Source organism: Polypterus senegalus, chromosome 13 (assembly GCF_016835505.1).
Source record: "Polypterus senegalus isolate Bchr_013 chromosome 13, ASM1683550v1, whole genome shotgun sequence".
Classification (NCBI taxonomy): domain Eukaryota; kingdom Metazoa; phylum Chordata; class Cladistia; order Polypteriformes; family Polypteridae; genus Polypterus; species Polypterus senegalus.
In genome coordinates this window covers 76,752,408-76,776,294 of record NC_053166.1, presented here as the reverse complement: position 1 = coordinate 76,776,294, position 23,887 = coordinate 76,752,408, and the positions used below count along the sequence as shown (strand labels likewise).

Here is a 23,887-nt window from a genome sequence, read left to right as displayed (position 1 = left end):
GGGAGAGAAGGGCCTTAGTCTGGGATGTGACCAAGAACCTGATGGTCACTCTGTCAGAGCTCTAGAGGTCCTCTGTGGAGAGAGGAGAACCTTCCAGAAGGACAGCCATCTCTACAGCAATCCACCAATCAGGCCTGTATGGTAGAGTGGCCAGACGGAAGCCACTCCTTAGTAAAAGGCAAATGGCAGCGTGCCTGGAGTTTGCCAAAATGCATCTGAAGGACTCTCAGACCATGAGAAACAAAACTCTCTGGTCTGATGAGACAAAGATTGAACTCTTTGGTGTGAATGCCAGGCGTCACGTTTGGAGGAAACCAGGCACCGCTCATCACCAGGCCAATACCATCCCAGTGAAGCAAGTTGGTGGCAGCATCATGCTGTGGGGATGTTTTTCAGCGGCAGGAACTGGGAGACTAGTCAGGATAAAGGGAAAGATGACTGCAGCAATGTACAGAGACATCCTGGATGAAAACCTGCTCCAGAGCACTCTTGACCTCAGACTGGAGCGACGGTTCATCGTTCAGCAGGTAAAACGAACCTAAGCACACAGCCAGGATATCAAAGGAGTGGCTTCAGGGCAACTCTGTGAATGTCCTTGAGTGGCCCAGCCAGAGCCCAGACTTGAATCCGATTGAACATCTCTGGAGAGATCTTAAAATGGCTGTGCACCGATGCTTTCCCATCCAACGTGATGGAGCTTGAGAGGTGTTGCAAAGAGGAATGGGTGAAACTGGCCAAGGATAGGTGTGCCAAGCTTGTGGCATCATATTCAAAAAGACTTGAGGCTGTAATTGCTGCCACAAGTGCATCGACAAAGTATTGAGCAAAGGCTGTTAATACTTATGTACATGTGATTTCTCAGTTTTTTTATTTTTAATAAATTTGCAAAAACCTCAAGTAAACTTTTTTCACGTTATCATTATGGGGTGTTGTGTGTAGAATTCTGAGGAAAAAAATGAATTTAATCCATTTTGGAATAAGGCTGTAACATAAAATGTGGAAAAAGTGATGCGCTGGGAATACTTTCCGGATGCACTCTATCTATCTATCTATCTATCTATCTATCTATCTATCTATCTATCTATCTATCTATCTATCTATCTATCTATCACTGGACACCTCTGAGTACGCTTACTTTGTTGTGTTACTGAGTGTTTTAAAAATAGATACTTCCTGGATCACTCATTCTTAAAAATGAATATAATTATATATAAAACAGTAAATATAACAATTAACAGTTAAATACTGTCTGGCCTCAAGATATGATTTTTTAATAACAAACAGTCTTACACTTTTTATTACTAACCCTGGTTTGAGTATATAAGTAACATTTAAAGCTTGGTTTTCTGATTTGGGCATTTGTTGTACGATGACTAAATAGCTGGAGCAGTAGGGTTATAAAGGTCTTAATGGGTAAGGTCTATTTGACCACTTGTTTTCATTTTTTTTTTTTTTGGAATCCTTGATTTATTCTACTGTTGGATACTCCATATAAACCCAGGAGGCCATCCTGACAGCTTCTTCTTAATGTAAGGGCAAGAATGGTATTCAGAAAACACTGACAATCGCTTCTATTCACAAAAACTGGTAGCTGGGAAAGAAAATCATAAACACTGTAATTTTATGCATTAAGTATATATGACAAAGTGGTTCTGTCATTTCTTTTTATTGCTAAATTAATTTGATTATGCAGCTAGCTCCCCACAACTCCCAGCCTCCCCATCAACATCAAAGGTCAATGAAGTGTGCTCAGCTGCTGCAGTTTCAGATTAATCTGAGCAGAAAGGCATTGACAATGCTTAGTGATGAATTTTCCATCTGGTGTGAACAGAAAATCTAAAGTTCAGAAGCTTTACTTCTGCCTTCTGAGAGAACTAAAAATGTTAAATGACGTGTTTAAGTGATATGATTTCAGACACCGCACAAGATGAAAGCAATTGTGTAGAATAGAGCTTGCGGAAGAGAGGTGGGGGACATTGTATCATTCTAAAGTATGAAAACCTGGAAAAAGAAAACAGGAATGAGTATTTCTCTTACTTGACTCCAGAGATGGCAGTGTCTTCCACCAATTCTCTTACTTAATGATAGGGTAATTCTTTTGTTAATTGAAATCAATGATTAAATAATTTATGTGTGATTTATTCTGCTGAGTCAGAAATATATTGTAATTTATGCTTTGCTTTTCAACAAAAATAATATAGATATTACAATTGTTGATTTAATTGCACAAGGATCTATTCAATATCTTCTTCTATTCTCTTTCATATTAATCCACTCGTTTTGTAAGAATAATTTCCCTTAACTATTAGGTTTACTATGTTATTTTTTTAATTTCTATTTTTATTGTCATTTTTATTTGAGAATTACTCACTAATTTCATCATTAAACCTCACAAATATACGCTTAAAAATACTTTACATAAAAATCATGGCAACTGATACTTTATGTTATTGAAAGTGGTACTAGGGTGTTGTACCGTGTCAGCCATTATGGATGTATTATGTATGAGAAGTCAAGCAAAATGACACCTTTTATTGGCTAACTAAAAGATTACAATATGCAAGCTTTCGAGGCAACTCAGGCCCCTTCTTCAGGCAAGATATAATACAGAAACTGAAGTTCCCTGTGTTTATATACACACTAGGACAAGTAACAACATTGGAAAACCTTTAAGTGAGACATCTTAAATGTAAAAAATTAATAGACCTCTTAACTTTTCCATTTTTAAATTTCTTTGCAGCCATGATTATTGTTGTCTTAAGGCCTATATTGATGATGTATATGATCACACTTTACATTCTTTGATTTCTTATGTATTTCTTTGATCACCTACACTATCAATCTTTTTCTTCATTCAAGCCCAATTCCTGCTTCTCTGAAGCCTAAAAGTGTTGTACAGTAATTGTACTGAAGAAGCCAAACTTTGACCCCTCTTTCCTCTCCAAAAGTCTTCCAATGTTATCTTTCTTTCATGGCTTATAAGTTTCAGTTCATAGTTTGTTCTCCATTTATTAAGCACCAACCTAAAAACCATTTGAAAATTTCCAGTCTAGATTCTGACCTCAACTGCCCAGTACAAATTGAGAAAAACTCCTCCTTAACACTGGTGATGCTGGTCTTCTGCACTGTTAGTTCTCTACCTAACTGTTGTATGCCTTCATGTAGTTGACTTACAACAATTGAGAGATAGAATGGGCTACATTTGTTTTGTTTTGTTTTTTTTCAATAGGAACACAAGCAGGTGAAGTTACCCTTGCTCAGGGCCACGCAGTGTCAGTAGCAGGATTTGAACCCACAGCCTCAGGGTTTGAACTCCAAAACTTTAAACGCTATACCACACTGCCAATCTATTGTTGATTGTAAACTACAAAATGCTTCTGAATTGTCTAAACAAACTAAGTTGGGATGAGTGGAACCTTCTAGTAGGCTGGCATTTGAATCTCACAACTAGGCTGCAGTTATAGTTCCACTTCATTACCATCTGAACATTGCCAGGGTCTGCGTGTAGGTCTCTAGATTAAATGGTTAAAATACAATATTTTTTATTACTTCTTGGTTACACTACTTTGGTGCTTTTCTTAACAGTTTTGTTTGTGAAATATCAACAGATCCAGCATTCTGCTACCAGACACTATAATTAAATTACCCTGAGTTGACCCATCTTCACTGGCTTACAGTCAAACCATTCAAGCACTGAATCTTCTTCAAAGCTCTCAAACTGACTTACAAATGGCTTGTTCCAGCATAAGAGAATATTTGTCTGTGATACTACACCATATAATTTGGACATCTGAGACCTTCTGATGTTGGCCCCCATACTCTTCCAAAATCTTATTTTACAATTCTCAGTAAATACTGAGTTTTCTAGTGCCTACTCAGTACACTCTAAACATATCCATGATGCTCCATGTATCTAGACATTTAAATTCATTCTAAAACCCCATTTGTTTTCTCTGTTGTTTTAATTGTTGCCCTTTCATTTGTAAATCTGTATGATTTTTGCTTTTCAAAGTGATTGTTCTGTCATCATCTCACAGTACTATATTAAGCTTGTCTTCTACCCTTCAGCTCTGTACACTGTACACTGTTACACTGTAGCTATGCTTGATGCATTTTGCCACTTAATGCTACTTTGTCCATCACTTTTTCTATGCACCATATTGTCATATTTTATACAGTAAGAGAGAGAGGTTGGAAGCATGCACTGATACAGCACATTGCTGCACCCACCACACAACGAACCACCTCAGGATCCCAAATTAGGATCCAAAGCGCAGCTCTGCAATGGATGATGCCTCAGCATTACACTAGTTTATGGAATGGAATCCAGAATTACAGTGGCCGGAGTCCCACTCCTGCCGCCAACCCCCAAGTTTTCCCTGCATGTTGGAGGACCTGTTTGCACGGCTGGATGCAGGTTAACGTCATACGCGAGAAGGAGCAATTGCAGGTTAAGGGCCTTGCTCAAGGCCCTAACGGAGAAGAATCAGTTCTGGCATTTATGTGATTTGAACTGGTAACCTTTCAATTGCCAGTGCAGAGCCATAGCCTCAGAGCCACCACTCTGCCTTTATTATACATTAACGGTCCTGGGTTAGTTCTTTTGACACTTGCCCTGTCAAATCTGTTAAACGTACTTCCAAGGTCCTCTTGACGTGAGCTAGTAATACATTTTTGTCATTGGCAATGATGTTTCTTTTACAGTACTGATCAACTTTAATATATGCTAGCAAATTATAATCTTGCTAGCCCTGTGTAGAGACAGCAATAGTTCATGTTAATGATGCAATATAAAATAAAGAGCGATTAAATGTGTTCATCATGAAGGGGCTGCTCTAACTAATGATATACAAAGGACTAAGCAAAAACCAGCCAAGAATAATATGTATAAAACATGCATCTTTGCTGAAAATGAAATAAAAAATATAATTTGCTATCTAGGACTTAAAATTCAGTACAGATACAGTATTTCAATCAACAAGCTGCTTTCATATAAAGTGGTAAAAGGTATCCGGTTAAGAAACTGTTTGACTAAAAAAACACCGAGTCAGACAGGGAGCACTTAACAGATTTAACTCAGTATGTACTGTGTAAAAATAAGGGGGTTTCATATATCTTTATCAACAAACAATCATATTATTCTATACTAATCATACATTTGTTGTGTAAAACAGAGTTAAAATAATGAAAGCAATGCAATGACAGCACAACATACTATAAAGAAAATGAAACACAGAAATGAAGAAATAAGTAAAGCTATGATGAATTAAAACAATGGAAATATTCCAAAAAATGCATGACTACGTGAGCATAGGGGTAGAAGTGATTCCACCCCTTAAAAATCTTACCTCATATATCTGTCATAATAACGAGCTCTACTTTATTTTGAAAGATGGAAAAGAAAAAACAAATGACAAAATTAATATTACTCCCCTTTAACAGCGGAGGATTGTGTTTTTGAAATGATACTTGGAGTCTCAATCTTTTCAGAGTCACAGTTTTGTGCTATGTGGTTGTGTTTGTGATGGCACTGGGCTTGCAAGGCTTATATACACTTCCGTTATGTAGAAGTACAGTATGTCACTTTATACCTTCTCTGCATACGTATCAGCCAGCATATGATAGCTCATTTTACTGTATCTTAATACCATTCCAAGACAACATATAGTGTATAGCTCTTTTATGCTTCCTTGACAAACTGAACATGTGTTATTTTTATGCATACAATCGACACATGTTAAATCAACATTGTGTTAAAAAAGTCTGCATTTACAAGCATATTTTTTATGTTTATAAAAAATGCTATTATGGTCTTCAGTAAATTCAAGACAGCATTATCTGTTTCACAGACAAAGTAAAGCAGTAAGGAGGCACCCCCACCACCACCACCACCACAACCGGTATTTTCAATAGTCTCACTGGTTGGGTGAGCAGCATACACTTACTTAACACTCACAGATACATTTTTCATTAGTGGGCTCATTTATGATTTGTATAATTTAAATTCCATTAATAGGATCTATTGGTGTAAAAAGACTGGAGAGCTTAGATGATTTAACACAGCATAGCAGAATCTGAATTTAGACTTATGCTATGAATTTTATGTGTGCAAATGACAAATTAAAAAGTGCTGAAACACTAATCACCTATACTTTTCTGTTACCTACAAATCAGAATATTTGATTATCATCATTTTCAAAACATCAGATAAACCATGAAATCACCAAATTAGCAGAGCTTATAAGAAAAAAATAAGAAATGTCCAATGCTCACCTGTTAGAAATGGCTTTGGGAAAATGGTCTGTTCCAGGCTTGCTGTTAGTGTCATCCTCTCCTCCTCCAGCATCACTGTTCTCTGTTGCCTGCCCTGAGGTCATACCACCATTAGGAACATGATTTTTATGTAGACTTGCCACTGAAACTCGCCGATGTCCCACACCTCCGTTGGTCATGGATTCTCCTCCTTCTCCTCCTCCTGAATTACCACCTATACTGCCAATGGAGTGGGTAGACTGAGCAGCTACAGAGGATTTTGAACTGCGGCGGTCGACAGACACGTGGCCTGTGTGGTTTGATATTGTGCTGTCACTCTGTATAGAACAAGAAAAAGTAAAGAGGAAGGAAATATTGTTTAAATTATTGTTTAATGTTTATTATTGTTTAATAACATTACTCTAGTTTAAGACCCTTCTTTTGTCATTTTGCCAAAAAAATGTTTGTATACTACTTTTGTTTTTGATCTGGACAGATCCCTCCTTTACAATATAAGACTCACAGCTTCTTATTATTTAAAATAATAAATAATATAGAATCATCTTACTCCAAAATAGGATATTCATTAAACTATCCTGAAATAATTGCTAATGATTTTTGCCAAGTCCTAGTAACTCCAACAATCATCTTTTCTACCTAAATTGAGAAGTGTTTACGGAAACGCCAAAATCAATGAGAAGGCACTGATTATGGATATATACATATACCTGCGATCTGTTACACTGAATAAGCCCACTTGCTTAAATGTATTTAATAGACAAATATATATTTAAAAAAAAAAGTTTTAATGGGGATAGGTGATGCCTGAGTTGCCCACAGCTGTCATCATTCCTTCGACAGTCACCTACCAAGACGGACTAGTGCAATGAGGATAAACAACAATAAGTCAGGGGCTAAACAGCACTTTGTGCTTTTTATTCCAAACAAAATGATCCAACAAATGTCCAAACATGTGCAAAAAGCAGCAGTGCACAATCTTCTTTCAATAAATAAATAAATTGGCAACCACTGGGATGTACTGAGCCTGACTGTCTTGCTTTGTCTGTATCTGCAGGATCTCTCATGTTTGCTCCTGTTTTCCGTTGTTCAGGAAGAGTGATCTTGACCACCCCTAGAGTACCCCTCACTCAGCTGCCTTTTTGGGACTTCCCCATAACATTTTGCTGACTTCACACCATACTGGCCTCAGTCAATCCTTTCCAGTATTTTTCCATTGCTCTTACTTCCTTGACTCCTTTAGTTTCCTTTTGCTCTTTCTTTTTTCCCCTATCACTCTCTTCAGGCACTCTTTACACTTATGGGCGCAGGTGCTTCCATTAACAACCCACTGCCTGTCAATGCAGGAACCAGTTGAATTGACCGCATTTGCACGTGAATGCATGATCAGCCAATTTCCCCATTAAATACCTTTAGGGCCACTTGATTTTGTGCAGCAAGCACACACACCCACACACCAAAACTGAGCTGCACTGGATTTTAAAAACAAACACTCACTGCCAGAGTCCACTTACTCGCTTCACCACAGGGTGCTTTTGAAAATTTGCAAAGTCAGAATAATCCTTGACATTTTTATAAACACTAGGGTCATTATTCAGACTTTGAACAACTGACTCTGTTCATTCTGACAACCTGCCTTAAGCTCTGGCAACTCCACATGAAATTAGGAAATAAGCGTGAGAAAATCAGTTACCCAAACCTGACACAGGCAGACACGAGGCACAAGTCCAGCACAACACAAACTTTTATTCAGCTGTGGGAAACTCTTCTCACATGCATAGCCAACACAGTACAATAACAACCTCTTTAGAAGAATACCAGTTGAGTGCATGTGGAAGTAAGCTGTTATGACTGACCTTATAATGAGCATCATCGTCCTCTCCTGCATCTTCCTCCTCTTCCTCTTCATCTTCTTCTTCATCCTCCTCCTCCCCCCCTTCCAGGTCACATGACATTGCCAGGCGGATTTCAGGCCCAATATTCTGCAATGTACGCAAGCCAGCCTAGCAACAAATATATTCAATTAGCCAACAATCAAAATTATATTCTCGGTCTAAAAATAAGTCCTTGTTGAATGTAACCATATATTCCTGAACAAGATACTGTATGTAATGTTATTTTGTTACATTGAGACACAACTAGTTGAAGCTGTGTTTATCTATCAGTAGCACACTATTCGAGTTCAGATAAGCAGGGTTTTTACTGCAAATGTTCCACTGTGAAAATCCTAGCTACAAAAAAATAGCTTTACCCTCCATGTATTCACAGCAGCATGGCTTCAAGACTTCCCTAGTGAGCAAGTGCAGGAACACCCAAGAAATGAATGAGCACTCATTCAGAATGGTTCTCATCTTTACCTGTCTGGCATGAGTATTACCTCTGCCTTCAGTTATTCCTAAACCTTACCTTTAAGTCAGTGGAGGAGAACTTGAACCACTTTCTTCTGTATATGTATTGGTATACTTTGTGCTACTGTAGTTTCCCCTTGTGCACTGTCCATGATAGAGGATTAAAGTTAGTAATCAAAGCATTCACTGTACCTCACTTGCAGACACGTGTGTATGTCATTCTCCATTTTGTCAGCCAATGTGGATTTGGGAATGTTACTCCATCCAATCTTAATAAATAAGTGGAATTGTGTTCCCATAATATTTGCATTTTTTACATTAAAATTTCCCAACGTGCTCTGTCTCTAGGTATGTCAGAGGACTGGGACTTTGTGAAGTGGGGTCCAGACTCACGTGGGGAGGCAAAATGGTGGCGTGGGGTGATAAGGGGGGAGAGAAAGAGAGCAAGCTATATCTAATCTATCCTTTTAATCCTTATAATTATAACTTCCAACGTAACAATGGGCTGCATGGCAATAACTTGTGGGAAAATTGGAAATTAAGGTTAAAACTGTCTCACTTCCAGTTAAGACTACAAAATGACATCAAAAATTCAAAATCAATGTCTCCATGATGGGACAGTTAACTTTGTGAGCTAAAACGTTAAAGGCCTGAATAATGAATTAAAGAGAAAGAAAGTATTCTCTCACCTCACAGGTCTAAACGCTAAAATAGTATTTTTACCACTTATTAAGCAAGGATCAGTTCCGGTTGCAAAAAGACTGGACTGGCCAAATGTTCCATTCCAGCTTTACAAAGAAAACTAGATGTGTGGGAATCCTCATAGATAGAACAGTCTCATTTGTAACATCAGATGTAGTATTTGATCCTGAAGGGAAATATGTGATTGTCACGGACAACTTATTTAACTGTAAAGTGATTTTGATAAATGTTTATGCACCCAATGTCGATGATAGGGAATTCATGCAAAATGTATTTGCATCCATTCCCAATGTGAACACTCATAAAATTATAATGGCTGGGGACTTTAATTGTGTTTTAAATCCACTCTTAGATAGGTCTCCTGTCACAGGGGGGATGACATCTAACACTGCAAAGACAATTACACAGTTTTTAACTGACCACAACTTATCAGACCCCTGGAGGTTTCTAAACCCAAACTCAAGAACATATTCCTTCTACTCACCAGTGCATCATTGCTACTCAAGAATTGATTATTTCTTTATAGATAATAATTTCTTGCCTATGATTAAATCTTGCAAGTACGACACTATTGTTATTTCCGACCATGCCCCTCTGATCTAAGAGCTAAAATCATTATGCCCCACATACTCATCTTGCAGGTGGCATCTTAACCCACTTCTATTAGCAGATGAGAACTGTACAGAAGTTATATCAAAACAAATCAGTTTCTTCCTAGAGACAAATACATCCTCAGAGGTCTCTGCAGGAATACTCTGGGAAACTCTAAAGGCCTTCTTAAGAGGACAGATTATTTCATATCTTTCCCACAGAAATAAATTAGAAACCAAGAAGGTATCAGAGCTAACCAGCAAAATTACTAGAATAGATGAAGAATATGCCAGGTGTCCAAGTGAGGCTCTTCATAGGAAAATAAAGGCTTTGCATTCAGAGCTCAAGCTCTTAACAACCAAACAAACTGAACAACTCATTTTTAAATCAAGACATCATTACTATGAACACAGAGAGAAAGCTAATAAGCTCTTAGCTCAACAAATCCACAAGCAAGAAGTTTGCAATGCAATCTCAGCAATCACTAACATGAATGGAGAGAAAATCATTGACCATAAAAATACAATGCACACATTTAGAGACTACTATAAATCCTTATATTCTACTGAGTTTAAAGAAGACAACACACAATCGAATGCATTTCTGGATACATTACAGATACCACAAATAGATTTATTGCAGAGGAACGGATAAACCTCTGGTGCTTTCAGAATTACTAGATGCTATAAAGTCACTTCAGAGCAGGAAATCAGCAGGCACTGATGGCTACCCTGTCGAATTTTATAAGAAATTCTCCACTCAGCTAGCTCCCCTCTTATTAGCAACATTTACAGAAGCTAGAGACAATCAAATTCTACCTCAAACTTTTCGCCAAGCATTAATCACCGTCTTTCCTAAACAAAATAAGGACTTATTACAATGTGCATCATACAGACCAATTTCACTTCTGAATAATGATGTTAAGATACTCTCCAAAGTCCTAGCTAGAAGGATGGAGAAAGTGCTGCCTTTGGTAATATCACAAGATCAAACTGGATTTATTAAAGGCCGACACTTAGCTTCCAATCTCCGACGCCTGTTTAATGTAATATATTCACCTGCAAAGTCAAACACCCCAGAGATATTATTATCATTGGATGCAGAAAAAGCATTTGATATGATTGAATGGAACTACCTTTTCACTACATTAGAGAAATTTGGGTTTGGCCCGAACATTTGTGCATGGATCAAACTACTGTATACCAATCCAGAAGCTTCAGTTTGTATTAACAACATTTGTTCAGACTACTTTAAACTAGAACATGGTACCAGACAAGGATGCCCCTTGTCACCAATGCTATTTGCAATCACCATTGAACCACTGGCAGTTCACTGTCGAAATGCTGACCAGATAAAGGGGATTATCAGAGAAGGACTTGAACAGAAAATTTCTCTATATGCAGATGATATGGTACTGTATATATCAGACCCACAAAATACTGTGCCTGCAGTCTTAACAGCACTTACAGAATTTCAAAAGATCTCTGGTCTCAGAATTAATTTGAATAAAAGTGTGCTCTTTCCAGTGAATTCTCAAGAATACAATATTAGATTGGACACCTTCCCTTTTATTATTGCAGTTTAAATACCTAGGGGTAAATATCACAAGTAAACATAAACCTCTTTATCAACAAAATTTTGCCATCTGTATGAAAAAAATTATGCAAGACTTGCATAGATGGTCAACCCTTCATCTCACTCTAGCTGTAAGAATTAACGTTGTTAAGATGAATATCCTTCCTAAGCTTCTTTTTTTATTTCAAAACATTCCAATATACATCAATAAATCATTCTTTAAGCAATTAGATTCAACCATGACCTCATTTATTTGGAACTTAAAACATCCACATATCCAAAGAGTGACCCTACAAAGACCTAAGGAAGAAGGTGGCATGGCTCTACCTAACTTTCAGTATTATTACTGGGCAGTAAACATACAAGCTATAAAAACCTGGACACAAATAGATGAACATACACAGGCTTGGTCTGCAATAGAAATAAAATCCTGCCATACTTCTTTACATACCCTGCTTTGTGTCCCAATAAATGCAAATTATCGCCAAAATACTAATAACCCCAATTGTGATTCACTCACTCAGAATATGGAACCAATATAGAAAGCATTTTAAGATGGAGAATCTTTAATCTGTGGCACCTCAGTTGAAATTGGAAAAAACCTAATTCTCAGTTAACAGGATCTGCGAATTTTTTTTTAAAACCTGGCAGGATCTAATCAATAATATTTTACAATAAGCTCTTAAAGCACTGAGGAAGTACATTCTCTTCATATTTCTTTTTCTTCTCCATTTATCTTTATCCGCCTATTAAACTCATTAATTTATTTATTTTCACTAGCTTTAAGTTTTATTCTGTTGGCCATGCTCTCTTTCTCAGGGGTGGGGGTTGATTTGTTTTCAATCCTATTTTTTGTAAAAGTTTATCATAGAGGCATTTTCAGAAAAGTCCAGAGGTCGTACAAGATAGTTACAAATGCTCTTTTCTTATTCAAATTGGGTGCCTGAAATCATTTTAGTTTTTACAGTCTTATGACAATTAAGGAGCCTAATATGAAACATAATATTTGTAAGCATTGGCAAATTAAAGTCAAGCACAATGGCACAGTATAGGCCAGGATGATCTCTTCAACCCAAGCTGACAGGAGGTCTTTAATGCTGATTTGTACTGAAATTAGAATTCACAAACTGATGGAATAAAAATGGAAAAATGAGGTGATGTAATAAAAGCTAAAAAAAGGTAATCTCAGCTGATATCGCCTGTCAAGTACAGCTGCAGTGCTCATTAACTCCTCTCTTGTTTTGCTTTCTTAGGTCAAATTATTCCAGTGCATGAACTGCAACAATACACTGTGACTATATAAAGAGAAGCTCAACGCACTTAAAATAAAACAAAAAAGGAAGTGTAAAGCAAAGCACCACTGGATACTTTTCCCTGTGACTGATTAATATGTACTTTTAACAGTATCTGAGAACTGATTAGTGTTCAACCTGTTCCATTGACTATGAAAGTGTAACTATTTATTTAAGAAATAGCATAATAATAGTGTGTATGTATCTAATAGCAACACACATCTATGTAGCCACAAGAATGTTAATGGCAAAATTCTATATATTGAAATAATAAGTTAAATGTGAAATGTTCTTTACTAAATTTTTGTACCTATTGCAAATAAAAAGCTCATGCCACAGGGACTAACTAATTGCACATGACTTACTAATGTGTGTCATGTGTATAAACTAAGTTTTGTCAGTCTTAGAGGAGAAATTGAAGAGATATTTGAAACACATTTCCAAAGCAAAACATGTTTTAAGTGGACTGATTTAAGTCAAAGGTTTTTCTTATAAAGTGTAACAGGTCGACACATTTTTTGCCTATAACGATGTGATTTCATATTTAGCTTTAGTAACATAAAAGAGTAATAATACATTGCAGAATATTGCACAATTGAATTCCAATGCATTTTATTTTAAGACATAAATATTACTGTATAATGATATAAGCAATTTCAGCCTTTACTAAAAAGGCATACATGTTTGCTTAAATTCTGTTAACACTTCCATCATCACACCTGCTCAAAAACTCTACTGCTTGCACATTACAACATCTTGGCAGGATCTGAGTAATGTCATATAAACCAAGAACGAAACGTGGCCTCATTCCAATTTATACATTTAAAGAATAAATTTTACCACACTAGTCCTACATCTGATTTTTAATATTAATAGAAAATATTCTTTTTTTCAAATTGCAATAGATAAAGAAAAGCTTATTTCCCCGAGGCAAAGGTTGTAAAGAAAATGTGTCTGACTGCCTCAGACCCATTAAATGTCTTGAAATGTATCAGATTTGCACATCACATATCAAATAGTAGAACTGCTTTCAACTCTTCTGCCATGGTCAGCAGCTTTATAAATAAACAGCTGTTACTTGCTAACAAGATGATTAACAACAATTATCTGAATGAGATTGTATCACAGTTATTGTGCATACAATTTTAGACTGCAGAAACTGATTAAAGTCTGAAATCAACAAGCTGAGCATTAAACTGTCATGATGAATTTAGCAGCTCTTCAGCTTTAATATTGCTGACATCCATTAATCACAATTAAGATTATGAATCAAGGGTGTGGGGCGATTAGTAACTCCATTGTTCAATTGACAATATGACAGTGAAAGATGAACACGGTCCTTTGTAATTTATGTTGATGCTCAAGTCAAGTTAAAACTGAAGCTCTCTTCAAAAGTGGAAGAAACTGACTCTGCAGTGCACTTGAACCGAGCACTTCCCGTTGAAGCTGACACCACTAACTCCAATACCAACCCAGAGGAAAACAAAAGAAAGCTTTTCAGATAAATTCTAAAAATAGATAACTAGAATCTGATTAAATAAAAAACGCAAATTAAGCTGTAGTTATCATGGTAGGGCAGTAAGTCATTTTCCAACTCGCGATATCTTAACACAGGGTCATAGGGGTCTGCTGGAGCCAATCCCAGCCAGCACAGGGCACAAGGTAGGAACAAATTCCAGGCAGGGCGCCAGCCCACCACAGGGCACACACACACACACCCATCCACACACCAAGCAGACACTAGGGACAATTTAGAATCGTCAATGCACCTAACCCGCATGTCTTTGGACTGTGGGAGGAAACCCACGCAGACACAGGTAGAACATGTAAACTCCATGCGGGGAGGACCCGGGAAGTGAGCTCAGGTCTGCTTATTGCAAGGCAGCAGCGCAGCACAGTGGCACAGTGGTAGGGCAGTGGATAATGTAAATAACTTTCACTCCTCTAAACTAAATTGCTTAACTTATTTATACAAAAATAAAAATGTAATGTTTAAGCAAATGTAGTAGTAAAAACTATTGACACATTTACAATAGTCTTTTTATCTACCTTCCCTGCTGATTTGAACTCACCTGGTTTTATACCTGGCTCCCCAACCAGAATATACACTTTGAATCATAGCAGGCTTCAGAGTTTAATAAAGTAAAAATTAAAAAAAAAATTCTAACTCCTATCCAAAAACCTTAATCACTTTTTACTAACACTAAAATGAAAACTTTCAGTTTAGCTGCCAGCACAATTTAAACAGCTGGTGTAAACAAAAATGAAGATTTGATTTTCTACCCCCTTTAATTTAAATGTGGCTACAGACAAAATGTCTAAATCCTTGATACACCCACTTGCTCACATTTGGCCATTATGCTCCATCTACTCACTGCTACACAGCCCCACTAACAAGAAAAAAGAAAAACAATTTTTAAGAAGTATTTTGAAATGAATTTAAAATAAAAACAATATAAAGACTGAAATCTATTTTTATTCTTTCCATTAAATATAAACCTGAAGGGTAAACTATTGGCTACTCAGAAAAAATTGTATAGTGAACTTGGTGATAGCTTTAGTCCATTACACACCCAGTGTTGCTAGGAGTTCATGCCCTGTTTTTATTGAACACACTGATTTAACATTCTTTATCTTTGTATTAAAATATACAAACTGGCAGCATCTCCTTAGCCAGCAATAACTACTCTGAAATATTTTCTGTAATTGTTAATTAATCTTAAATTGGTTTGGAAGAAAGGTACACATTGTTTCAAACAAGGTTAGAAAGCAAATCAGGAATCAAAAGCTTAATCAAATGATGTCAGAAATGATTTAACCCAGTATAAATATTACCTCATGAATTTAGTACTGACAAAATCCCAAGGTGAGCTACATTCTTGTGCATCATTTTGACATATAAGAAACACAATTACACTACCAAGGGCAATCACCTTATGACGTTTGCCACACGACAACAAGAAAATGTGAGAAGATGGCTCCAAATTTAAAGTAACACAAAGGCATGACAACAGGGACACAAATTTATGAACACACCTGTAAAGTCCCCAATAATACAAACATGCACATATCTGGAATTTACACAGAAAGTGGAGTGCACAGAAAAAACCCACAGAAACACATGCCACAAACCCAAAGTAAAACACATTGCAACAATATGCTTCGTAACTGCTTCTGTTAGAATGTAGTGCTTCCTATTCACCACTAGTAGGCGTATCCTATATATAGCAGGTGCAATCAATAAATCCTCAGGGAAAAGAATATTGGCACCTAATCAAAATTTAACTAATTAAACCCATTTTTGGAAGCAAGTTTACATACCTGTGTCAAATCATAAAGGTGCACCCAATGACCACTTACTGAATAAAGAGCATGTGCAATCACTATATAAAGTTTCCCCAGGGGGGAAAATTTTTATAATTACACATAACCTGTGGTATAAGTCCAATAATGTGGATTTGCATATAAGACAAACACACTTTCAGTTTTATATATCAAAAGTTACAGTTTTCATTCATGCCAGTAAGATCAACCTTTTCCTTATTTAGTCTAAAGAGCACTCCTCCAATAGTCTCATGGATAATTCAGCTGCTCAGTGACAAACATGAGACAGGTATCACTGTTCTTTTTGGGTAGCAGTGGTTTCCTTCTAGTTATCCTCCAAAGTTCAGAGTTCTGTTTCATCATTTTCCTCATGATAGACACTGACATTAGCAAAACAGATCCATAGTCTCTACCTGATGCAATGTACTGCTTTCGTTTGTTCAATTGAAAGAACACTCCTGGGAAGATTAGCAAATTTTTTTCAGCTTCTCAAACAAATTAATTTTTAAACTTTACATAATTATGTTACTGTAAACAGACCAATGATGGCCAATGTCTTTAGCAAAAGCTTTGTGAAAATTTCATGTTTCCTGAGCATTGACCAAATTTTGAGGTGTTCAGAAATATATTTTGATTGAGATGCAATTTATTCCTCAAACCCAGGTCTTGCAGAGCAGATTAATAGTGCAAACAATATTTTATGAGAATGGACCCTTCAAACTTATACCTAATTATCTTATTTCTGACTGGCCATTTGAGTCAAATTATGACTTTAATAAAGGTAATAATCTAAAAAAAAGTCTACTTTTTACAAGAAAATCAGTGAATGCTGTGGGACGACCTAAAGAATGAACATTTTTTTTGTTTTTTAATAAGATTCACTTCAGAACCAAGGTAAATATCAGATCACTTTTATTTAATTTTAAGTCAAATTAATTCAGAAGTATAGCCAATTATGAAGTGTTCACCAACTTTTTCTCCTGTTTCTGTCATCATCGAATGTTTATCATTATTACCAGATCTAAATCAGTAGTCGTCTGCATTGGTAGAGTTTATTTCATTATCTGTAGATTTTTATTTCTTCATGGATTATGTCAATAGTAATTATTCTAAATTATTTAAAATCCCTGTAAGACTTAAAAGAGACCAACATATACTCAAAATATACTAGTTATTATTTTATAAAGAGAGTATGAATTCTGTGCACAGCCCATGATTCAATACTAAGCCTTTAAACCTAACGATGCATTGTTCACCTGATAATATTCTGACCAGTGGGTCCTTAAAAGTTTAAAAGTAAAAAGTTTCAAAAAGTAAATTAAAGTTTAAGAAAGTTGTATTGATTGGTATTTTTGGTAGCTTTGTCTGACCACCTGACTCTGACCACCAGGTGAAGCGGAGCAGCTTCTTTTATACCAGACCCGGGAATACTTATAAGCACCATCACATTGCATCCAGGAAGCCCTTCTGGGTCAGGCAGAACCTCCCAGTGCAAGGAAAGTCTGCCTCCAGCAGCTCCCCCGAGCTGCCCTGAGAACTCCAACAGGGCTGCTCACCAAAGCTACAACCCTGTGTCCAGACAGGAAGCATGTCAGGGGGTTTGCCAACCATTGTACTGCGAAAATGTACACTAAACAGCTTGTAATTTCTGGATTGATTTTAAATATACAGCTTATATAACAGCTTGCTTAACTATAGGAGACCAATTAAAAAGCTAAATTGGTTGGGACAAAAATATGCTGCCACAGGGGGGCTTCTGGACTGAACATGAGAATCAGTGGTTCAACTGATCCATACCATACATCAGTCTTGGTTCAGTTTTACTTTAATCTACAGTGAGCTGTTTTGTTAGCTAAATATTAAGATGACAGTGTTCTGGGTATGACATTAAACTGCATCCGTCCCAGGCACTCTAGCCACCTTAAAAAAAAACTTCACAAATCTCAGAGACTACAGAAAGGAGTCCTTTTTGCTCTCCGCAGGAGTAGCTCTGCTGCAGCCGTCCAAAGGAAGGCTACTCGCATCATGAAGGGGATGGGGGAAAGCCCTTGGGAGCCCCATGCCCAGAAGAGTTGAAACCGTTGGAGATCCAACAGGGTCGGGTCTGTTGGGGATCAAAACTGGTGTGGTGCTGAGGAGTCGCCTGCTGCTTGGTTCTCAATTTGAGGTGGCCCATACGGGTGGGCACATGGAACTTCTTGTCTCTCCAGCAAGATGATCATCTTCCTCTGCTGTCGGAGGAGCCGCGTAAACTCCGCATTTTAGTAGTGGCACTCTCTGAGGTGCGCAGACCAGGGACTGGCCAGATCTCTGTAGGTGGATACACCTTTTATTGGTCTGGTCAGTCTGATGGCTGTCATACCTAGGGAACAATTGTTGCTGTAGCGGATTGGCTTCTTCCGAAGGTGTCCGATGTCACTCCTTTCAACGAGTGTATTATGGGACTCAAATTACGGCATTCCCTGGATGCCTTGTCTGTTGTCTCAGTGTATGCTCTGACTGCGGTCAGTGATGTCTCGGCGAGGGAGACATTTTATTCGCAGCTTCGGTCAGTGGTTGATGGGTGCCCACAAGGTGAGACTCCTCTGGTCATGGGTGACTTCAATGCAACCACTGGCACTGACAGGGCTTGCTATAAGGATTGTCTCGGTCCCCATGGGTCTGGTGACCATGGTGAAAGTGGCTCCATGCTCCTTGACTTTGCAAAAGGTCAGGGGCTGTGATTCACTGGATCCCGGTTCCAGCGCCCTGAGCCACATCGTTGGACTTAGTACTCCAGTACTGGTGGTGCAGTGAAGGAGATCGATCACATCTTCGTGGGCACACATTGGAGGCTCTTGCAAAACTGCAGGGTCTACAAAAGTGCCTAGTTTGTGAATTCTGACCACAGACTTGCTGTTGCTACTCTTAGGATCCAGCTTAGGTCCAGTAGATTACCACCTACTAGGAAAATGAGCGTGGACTTGGCCAGACTCCAAGACCAGGCTGTTTCTAATGAGTTTGCACACAGTTTGTGTGAGGAACTTTCAGATTTGAATACGACAGCCGATCCTAATGTGATGTGGGAGACCTTCCGTGACAAGACCCTGAAGGTTGTTGAGGGTTGTGTTGGTGTTACTGGTGTTCCCAGAAGGAGGTGTTTCATCTCGCAGGGCACCCTGGATATCATAGAGAGAAGTCGCAGCACACAGCTCAATGGCAACTCTGGTCTGTACCGGGAACTGAGAACGCCGGCTGCGAGGGCTCTGAGGGCAGATAAAGAGGCGTTTGTTAGAGGAATCTGTGAGCAAGTGACACACCATCTGTGGTCTAGCTTACAGAGGAATCAAAGCATTATGCACATCTGAATCTGTTCCTCGGAGAGTCTCAGTCAGGGTGGCTGATGCAATGGTCCTTATGGATGACACTGCAGTTGTGAACCACTGGGCTAGCTACTTTCAGCAGTTGTTCAAAGCTGATCCTCCAGCTAGGACATTGGATATCTTTGGGTCCACGGTTCTTGTCATCCCTATCTGGAAAGGGAAGGGTGATCACCTGGATTTCAGCAACTAACACTGCTGTTGTTGCCGGGTAAGGTCCTTGCTAGGGTCTTCCTCAATAGGATCTGTGATCACTTGCTCACCTACCAGCGACCGAAACAGTCTGATTTTATGCCTAAGAAGTCTACCATCAACTGCATCCTGGCACTGAGGGTTCTCATGGAGCGTAAACACGAATATTGGCAGTTTCTTTGCAGCATTTATCGATTTTCGCAAACCGTTCGACTTAGTTGATTGAGCTGCCCTGTGAGACATCCTGAGGGTTCGTGGGATCCCCTCAAGGTTGCTGGATATCATGGTCAGCCTGTACACTGGTACTGTGAGTACTGTGCAGAGTGGAGACAGGACCTCTGTGTTTTTCCCAGTTGATTCTGGGGTTCATCAGGGGTGTGTTCTTGCTCATACTCGGTTCAATGCTTGTACGGACTGGGTGCTGGGCAAGGTCGTGGGGTCCAGCGGCTGTGGGACATCTGTTGGTGAAGAGAGATTCACGGATCTTGACTTTGCTGACAATGCTGTGATCTTCGTGGAGTCAATAGAGGCTCTGATCATGGCGCTCAAGAGACTGAGTGAGGAGTCTGAGTGTCTGGGCTTGCGAGTGTCCTGGATAAAAAACAAGATCCAGGCCCTGAATGATCTCTTGGGCACAACCATCAGCAGTGTGTCTGTTTGCAGAGACAGTGTTGACCTTGCTGGGAGGTTTACTTACCTTGGCAGTGACATTCATGTTTGTTTTGACTCTTCCTATGAAGTCAGTAGATGGATTGGGAGAGCATGGAGAGTCATGAGGTCACTGGAAAGGGATGTGTGGCGCTCCCAATATCTATGCAAAAGGACGAATGTCCAAGTCTTTAGAGTCCTGGTGCTTCCTGTCTTGCTATATGGTTGTGAGACATGGATGCTATCCAGTGACCTGAGATGAAGACTGGACTCCTTTGGTACTGTGTCTCTCCGGAAAATCCTTGGGTACCGTTCGTTTGACTTTGTGTCGAATGAGCTGTTGCTCATGGAGTTCCGAATGAGGCACATTACCAGCATTGTGAGGGAGCGTCAGATACATGACTACGGCCATGTGGCGCGTTTCCCCAAGGGTGATCCGGCTCATAAGATCCTCATTGCTGGGGACCCGAGTGGCTGGACCAGGCCAAGGGGTCGCCCACGTAACACCTGGCTGCAGCAGATAGAGGGTTATTTCCAGAGGGTGGGACTGAACGGTGTGTCTGCCTGGGGGGTTGCAAACCAGGATCCCGAGTTGTTTTTTTTTCGAGTAGTGGGTGCAGCAACGCACTGTACTAGTGCATGCTCCCCAACTTGACTTGACTTGACTTGACAGTGTATCAATGGCTTTAGTTAAGTAGCATTGTAAGATGCACACAATGGTAAGCTAAACCACTGAGTTGTGATAAAATTTGTATGCCAAAATTTATCTTTTACTCTTTACTTTTCTTCTAGTTTATTATTTTCCTTTGTATGGAAAGGTATATTCAGTGCTACGTTGGATTTTCTGTAGGCATAAGCCCATGTGTTTATGGGTACCATGTTACGCACAATTACTAGTCACAATCTGTTCTTGGCTTTGAGCTTGTTGAGCCCTGGCTGAGGGTACATTTTTTCATCAAAATTTTGACAATTAAGTTGTCAATCAAAATTCTAAATTTGTACCCCCAGGTGGGGGTCTTAATCTAGCCTTGCTGATGTCACTGCTGCTGGGTCCTCCCTTTGGATTGATAAATAGCCCAGAGGAAAGGTGTCAGCAGTGGTGCATTCTAATGTGAAAGAGTTAATAGTATTTGTTTTTTTGTATGTTTTTTTCTGGCTTTTCTAATTATTTCTGCTCTGTCTTTGGATTGGATCTTTAAAAAACAGTTTTCATGGTTTCATCACCCTTTTTGTATACAGTATTTTGGAACTCACCATCTTTCTGAACTTTTAAAGACAACTGCCCACTATGGGGTCTACTCAGGTAGATTTTTTATGGGGCCTGTAGGTAGATTTTTGGAGTAAGCTTGTCTCTGTACCAATCCCTACTATTCTCTGCTGTCCCTTCTGGTTCTTCTGTGGTAACGATCTGCACCACTACCACCTGAACAAGGCATAATGTAGCACCATGAGGTGATGGAATGAATGCAGGTGTGTCAGCTCTCCACAAGACCAACTTAATCAAATCCTGTTATGTGAGGCATGAAACTAAGAGGTTTTATTTAGGGACATTTATGTTAGGTAGAATGGCCAGTGGGGGCTGGGTGATCTTTTGACCTTAGCATCCATGCAGATTTTGTTTTTTTCTCCAGCTCAACTGGAGTTTTTTTTTCTATCCTCCCGTTCATCTGACCTTACCTTGTTTTGTTACTTATTCTTTAACATTACTGCCTAATATTAATTGTTTTTCTTTTCACATATAACTTTCTGTCTGTCATCTACATTGTTATATAAAAATGTGCTATATAAATACTGTAAATGTTGTTGTTGTTGAAGTGAGCCTCCTCTGTGTTGGTCAGTGAAGGTTCGGGTCTGCTTTTTGTGGAGCCATATCATAACACATTGCTAATGCTATACATCTTTTATTTTTCACTGTGATACACAGTTTAAACATACAGTCATATGAAAAAGTTTGGGATCCCCTCTCAGCCTGCATAATAATTTACTCTACTTTCAACAAAAAACATAACAGTGGAATTTCTTTCACTTCCTAGGAACATCTGAGTACTGGGGTGTTTTCCGAACAAAGATTTTTAGTAAAGCAGTATTTAGTTGCATGAAATTAATTCAAATGTGAAAAACTGTCTATCCAAAAATTTGGGTCCCCTTGTAATTCTGCGGATTTGAATGCATGTAACTGCTCAATATTAATTACTTGCAACACTGAATTGGTTGGATTAGCTCGTTAAGCCTTGAACTTCACAGACAGGTGTGTCCAATCATAAGTGGTAAAAGGTATTTAAGGTGGTCAATTGCAAGTTGTGCTTCCCTTTGACTCTCCTCTGAAGAGTGACAGCATGGGATCCTCAAAGCAACTCTCAAAAGATCTGAAAACAAAGATTGCTCAGTATCATGGTTTAGGGGAAGGCAACAAAAAGCTATCTCAGAGGTTTAAACTGTCAGTTTCAACTGTAAGGAATGTAATCAGGAAATGGAAGGCCACAGGCACAGTTGCTGTTAAACCCAGGTCTGGCAGGCCAAGAAAAATACAGGAGTGGCATATGCGCAGGATTGTGAGAATGGTTACTGACTGCTCACAGATCACCTCCAAAGACCTGCAAGACCATCTTGCTGCAGATGGTGTATCTATACATCATTCTAAAATTCAACACAATTTGCACAAAGAACATTTGTATGACAGGGTGATGAGAAAGAAGCCCTTTCTGCACTCACGCCACAAACAGAGTCGCTTGTTGTATGCAAATGCTCATTTAGACAAGCCAGATTAATTTTGGAACAAAGTGCTTTGGACTGATGAGACAAAAATTGAGTTACAGTGATCCCTCGCTATATCGCTCTTCGACTTTCGCGGCTTCACTCATATCTAAATATATATCACGGATTTTTCGCTGCTTCGCGGATTTCTGCGGACAATGGGTCTTTTAATTTAAAGTACATGCTTCCTCAGTTTGTTTGCCCAGTTGATTTCATACAAGGGACGCTATTGGCGAATGGCTTAGAAGCTACCCAATCAGAGCATGTATTACGTATTAAATAAAACTCCTCAATGACATACGATGTGCTTCCCAAGCGGTGCTTGATTGTTTGCTTTTCTCGTTCTCTGTCACTCTCTCTGACTTTCTCTGCGCCTGACGGAGGGGGTGTGAGCAGAGGGGCTGTTTGCACAGAGGCTGTTTGCTTAGAAGATACGGACGCTACTCTAAAAAATGCTGAAAGACTACCTTCACATTGCTCCCTTCTTTGCAGCTGCTTTATCGCGGTGCGCATACTTAAAAGCCCAACAGCACGTATTGATTTTTTGATTGTTTCCTTTTCTGTCACTCTCTCTCTCTTTCTCTCTCTCTCTCTCACTGACATTCTCTGCTCCTGACGGCGCCCCTTTGAAGAGAAGATATATTTGCATTCTTATAATTGTGAGAAAGAACTGTCATCTCTGTCTTGTCATGGAGTACAGTTTAAACTTTTGACTAAAGGGTGTTATTTCATGTCTAGAGGGCTCTAATAATGTTAACAGTGTGGGAGAGTTTATAAGGGCTTAAAATATATAAAAATAACCATACAAACATATGGTTTCTACTTCACGGAT

General features: G+C 38.7%; 1 protein-coding gene across 1 annotated transcript in view; it reads right to left on the bottom strand.

The window, feature by feature from the left end:
• The window catches only part of LOC120542743 (voltage-dependent L-type calcium channel subunit alpha-1D-like), a 210,354-nt gene that overhangs the window by 10,567 nt on the left and 175,900 nt on the right, over positions 1–23,887 (bottom strand). Inside the window, exons 41-43 of the mRNA XM_039775380.1 lie at positions 8,127–8,273; positions 6,274–6,590; positions 5,349–5,378 (exon numbers count right to left, since the gene is read on the bottom strand). Coding sequence (XP_039631314.1) covers positions 5,349–5,378; positions 6,274–6,590; positions 8,127–8,273 — 494 coding nt within the window. The remainder of the gene's footprint in view (positions 1–5,348; positions 5,379–6,273; positions 6,591–8,126; positions 8,274–23,887) is intronic.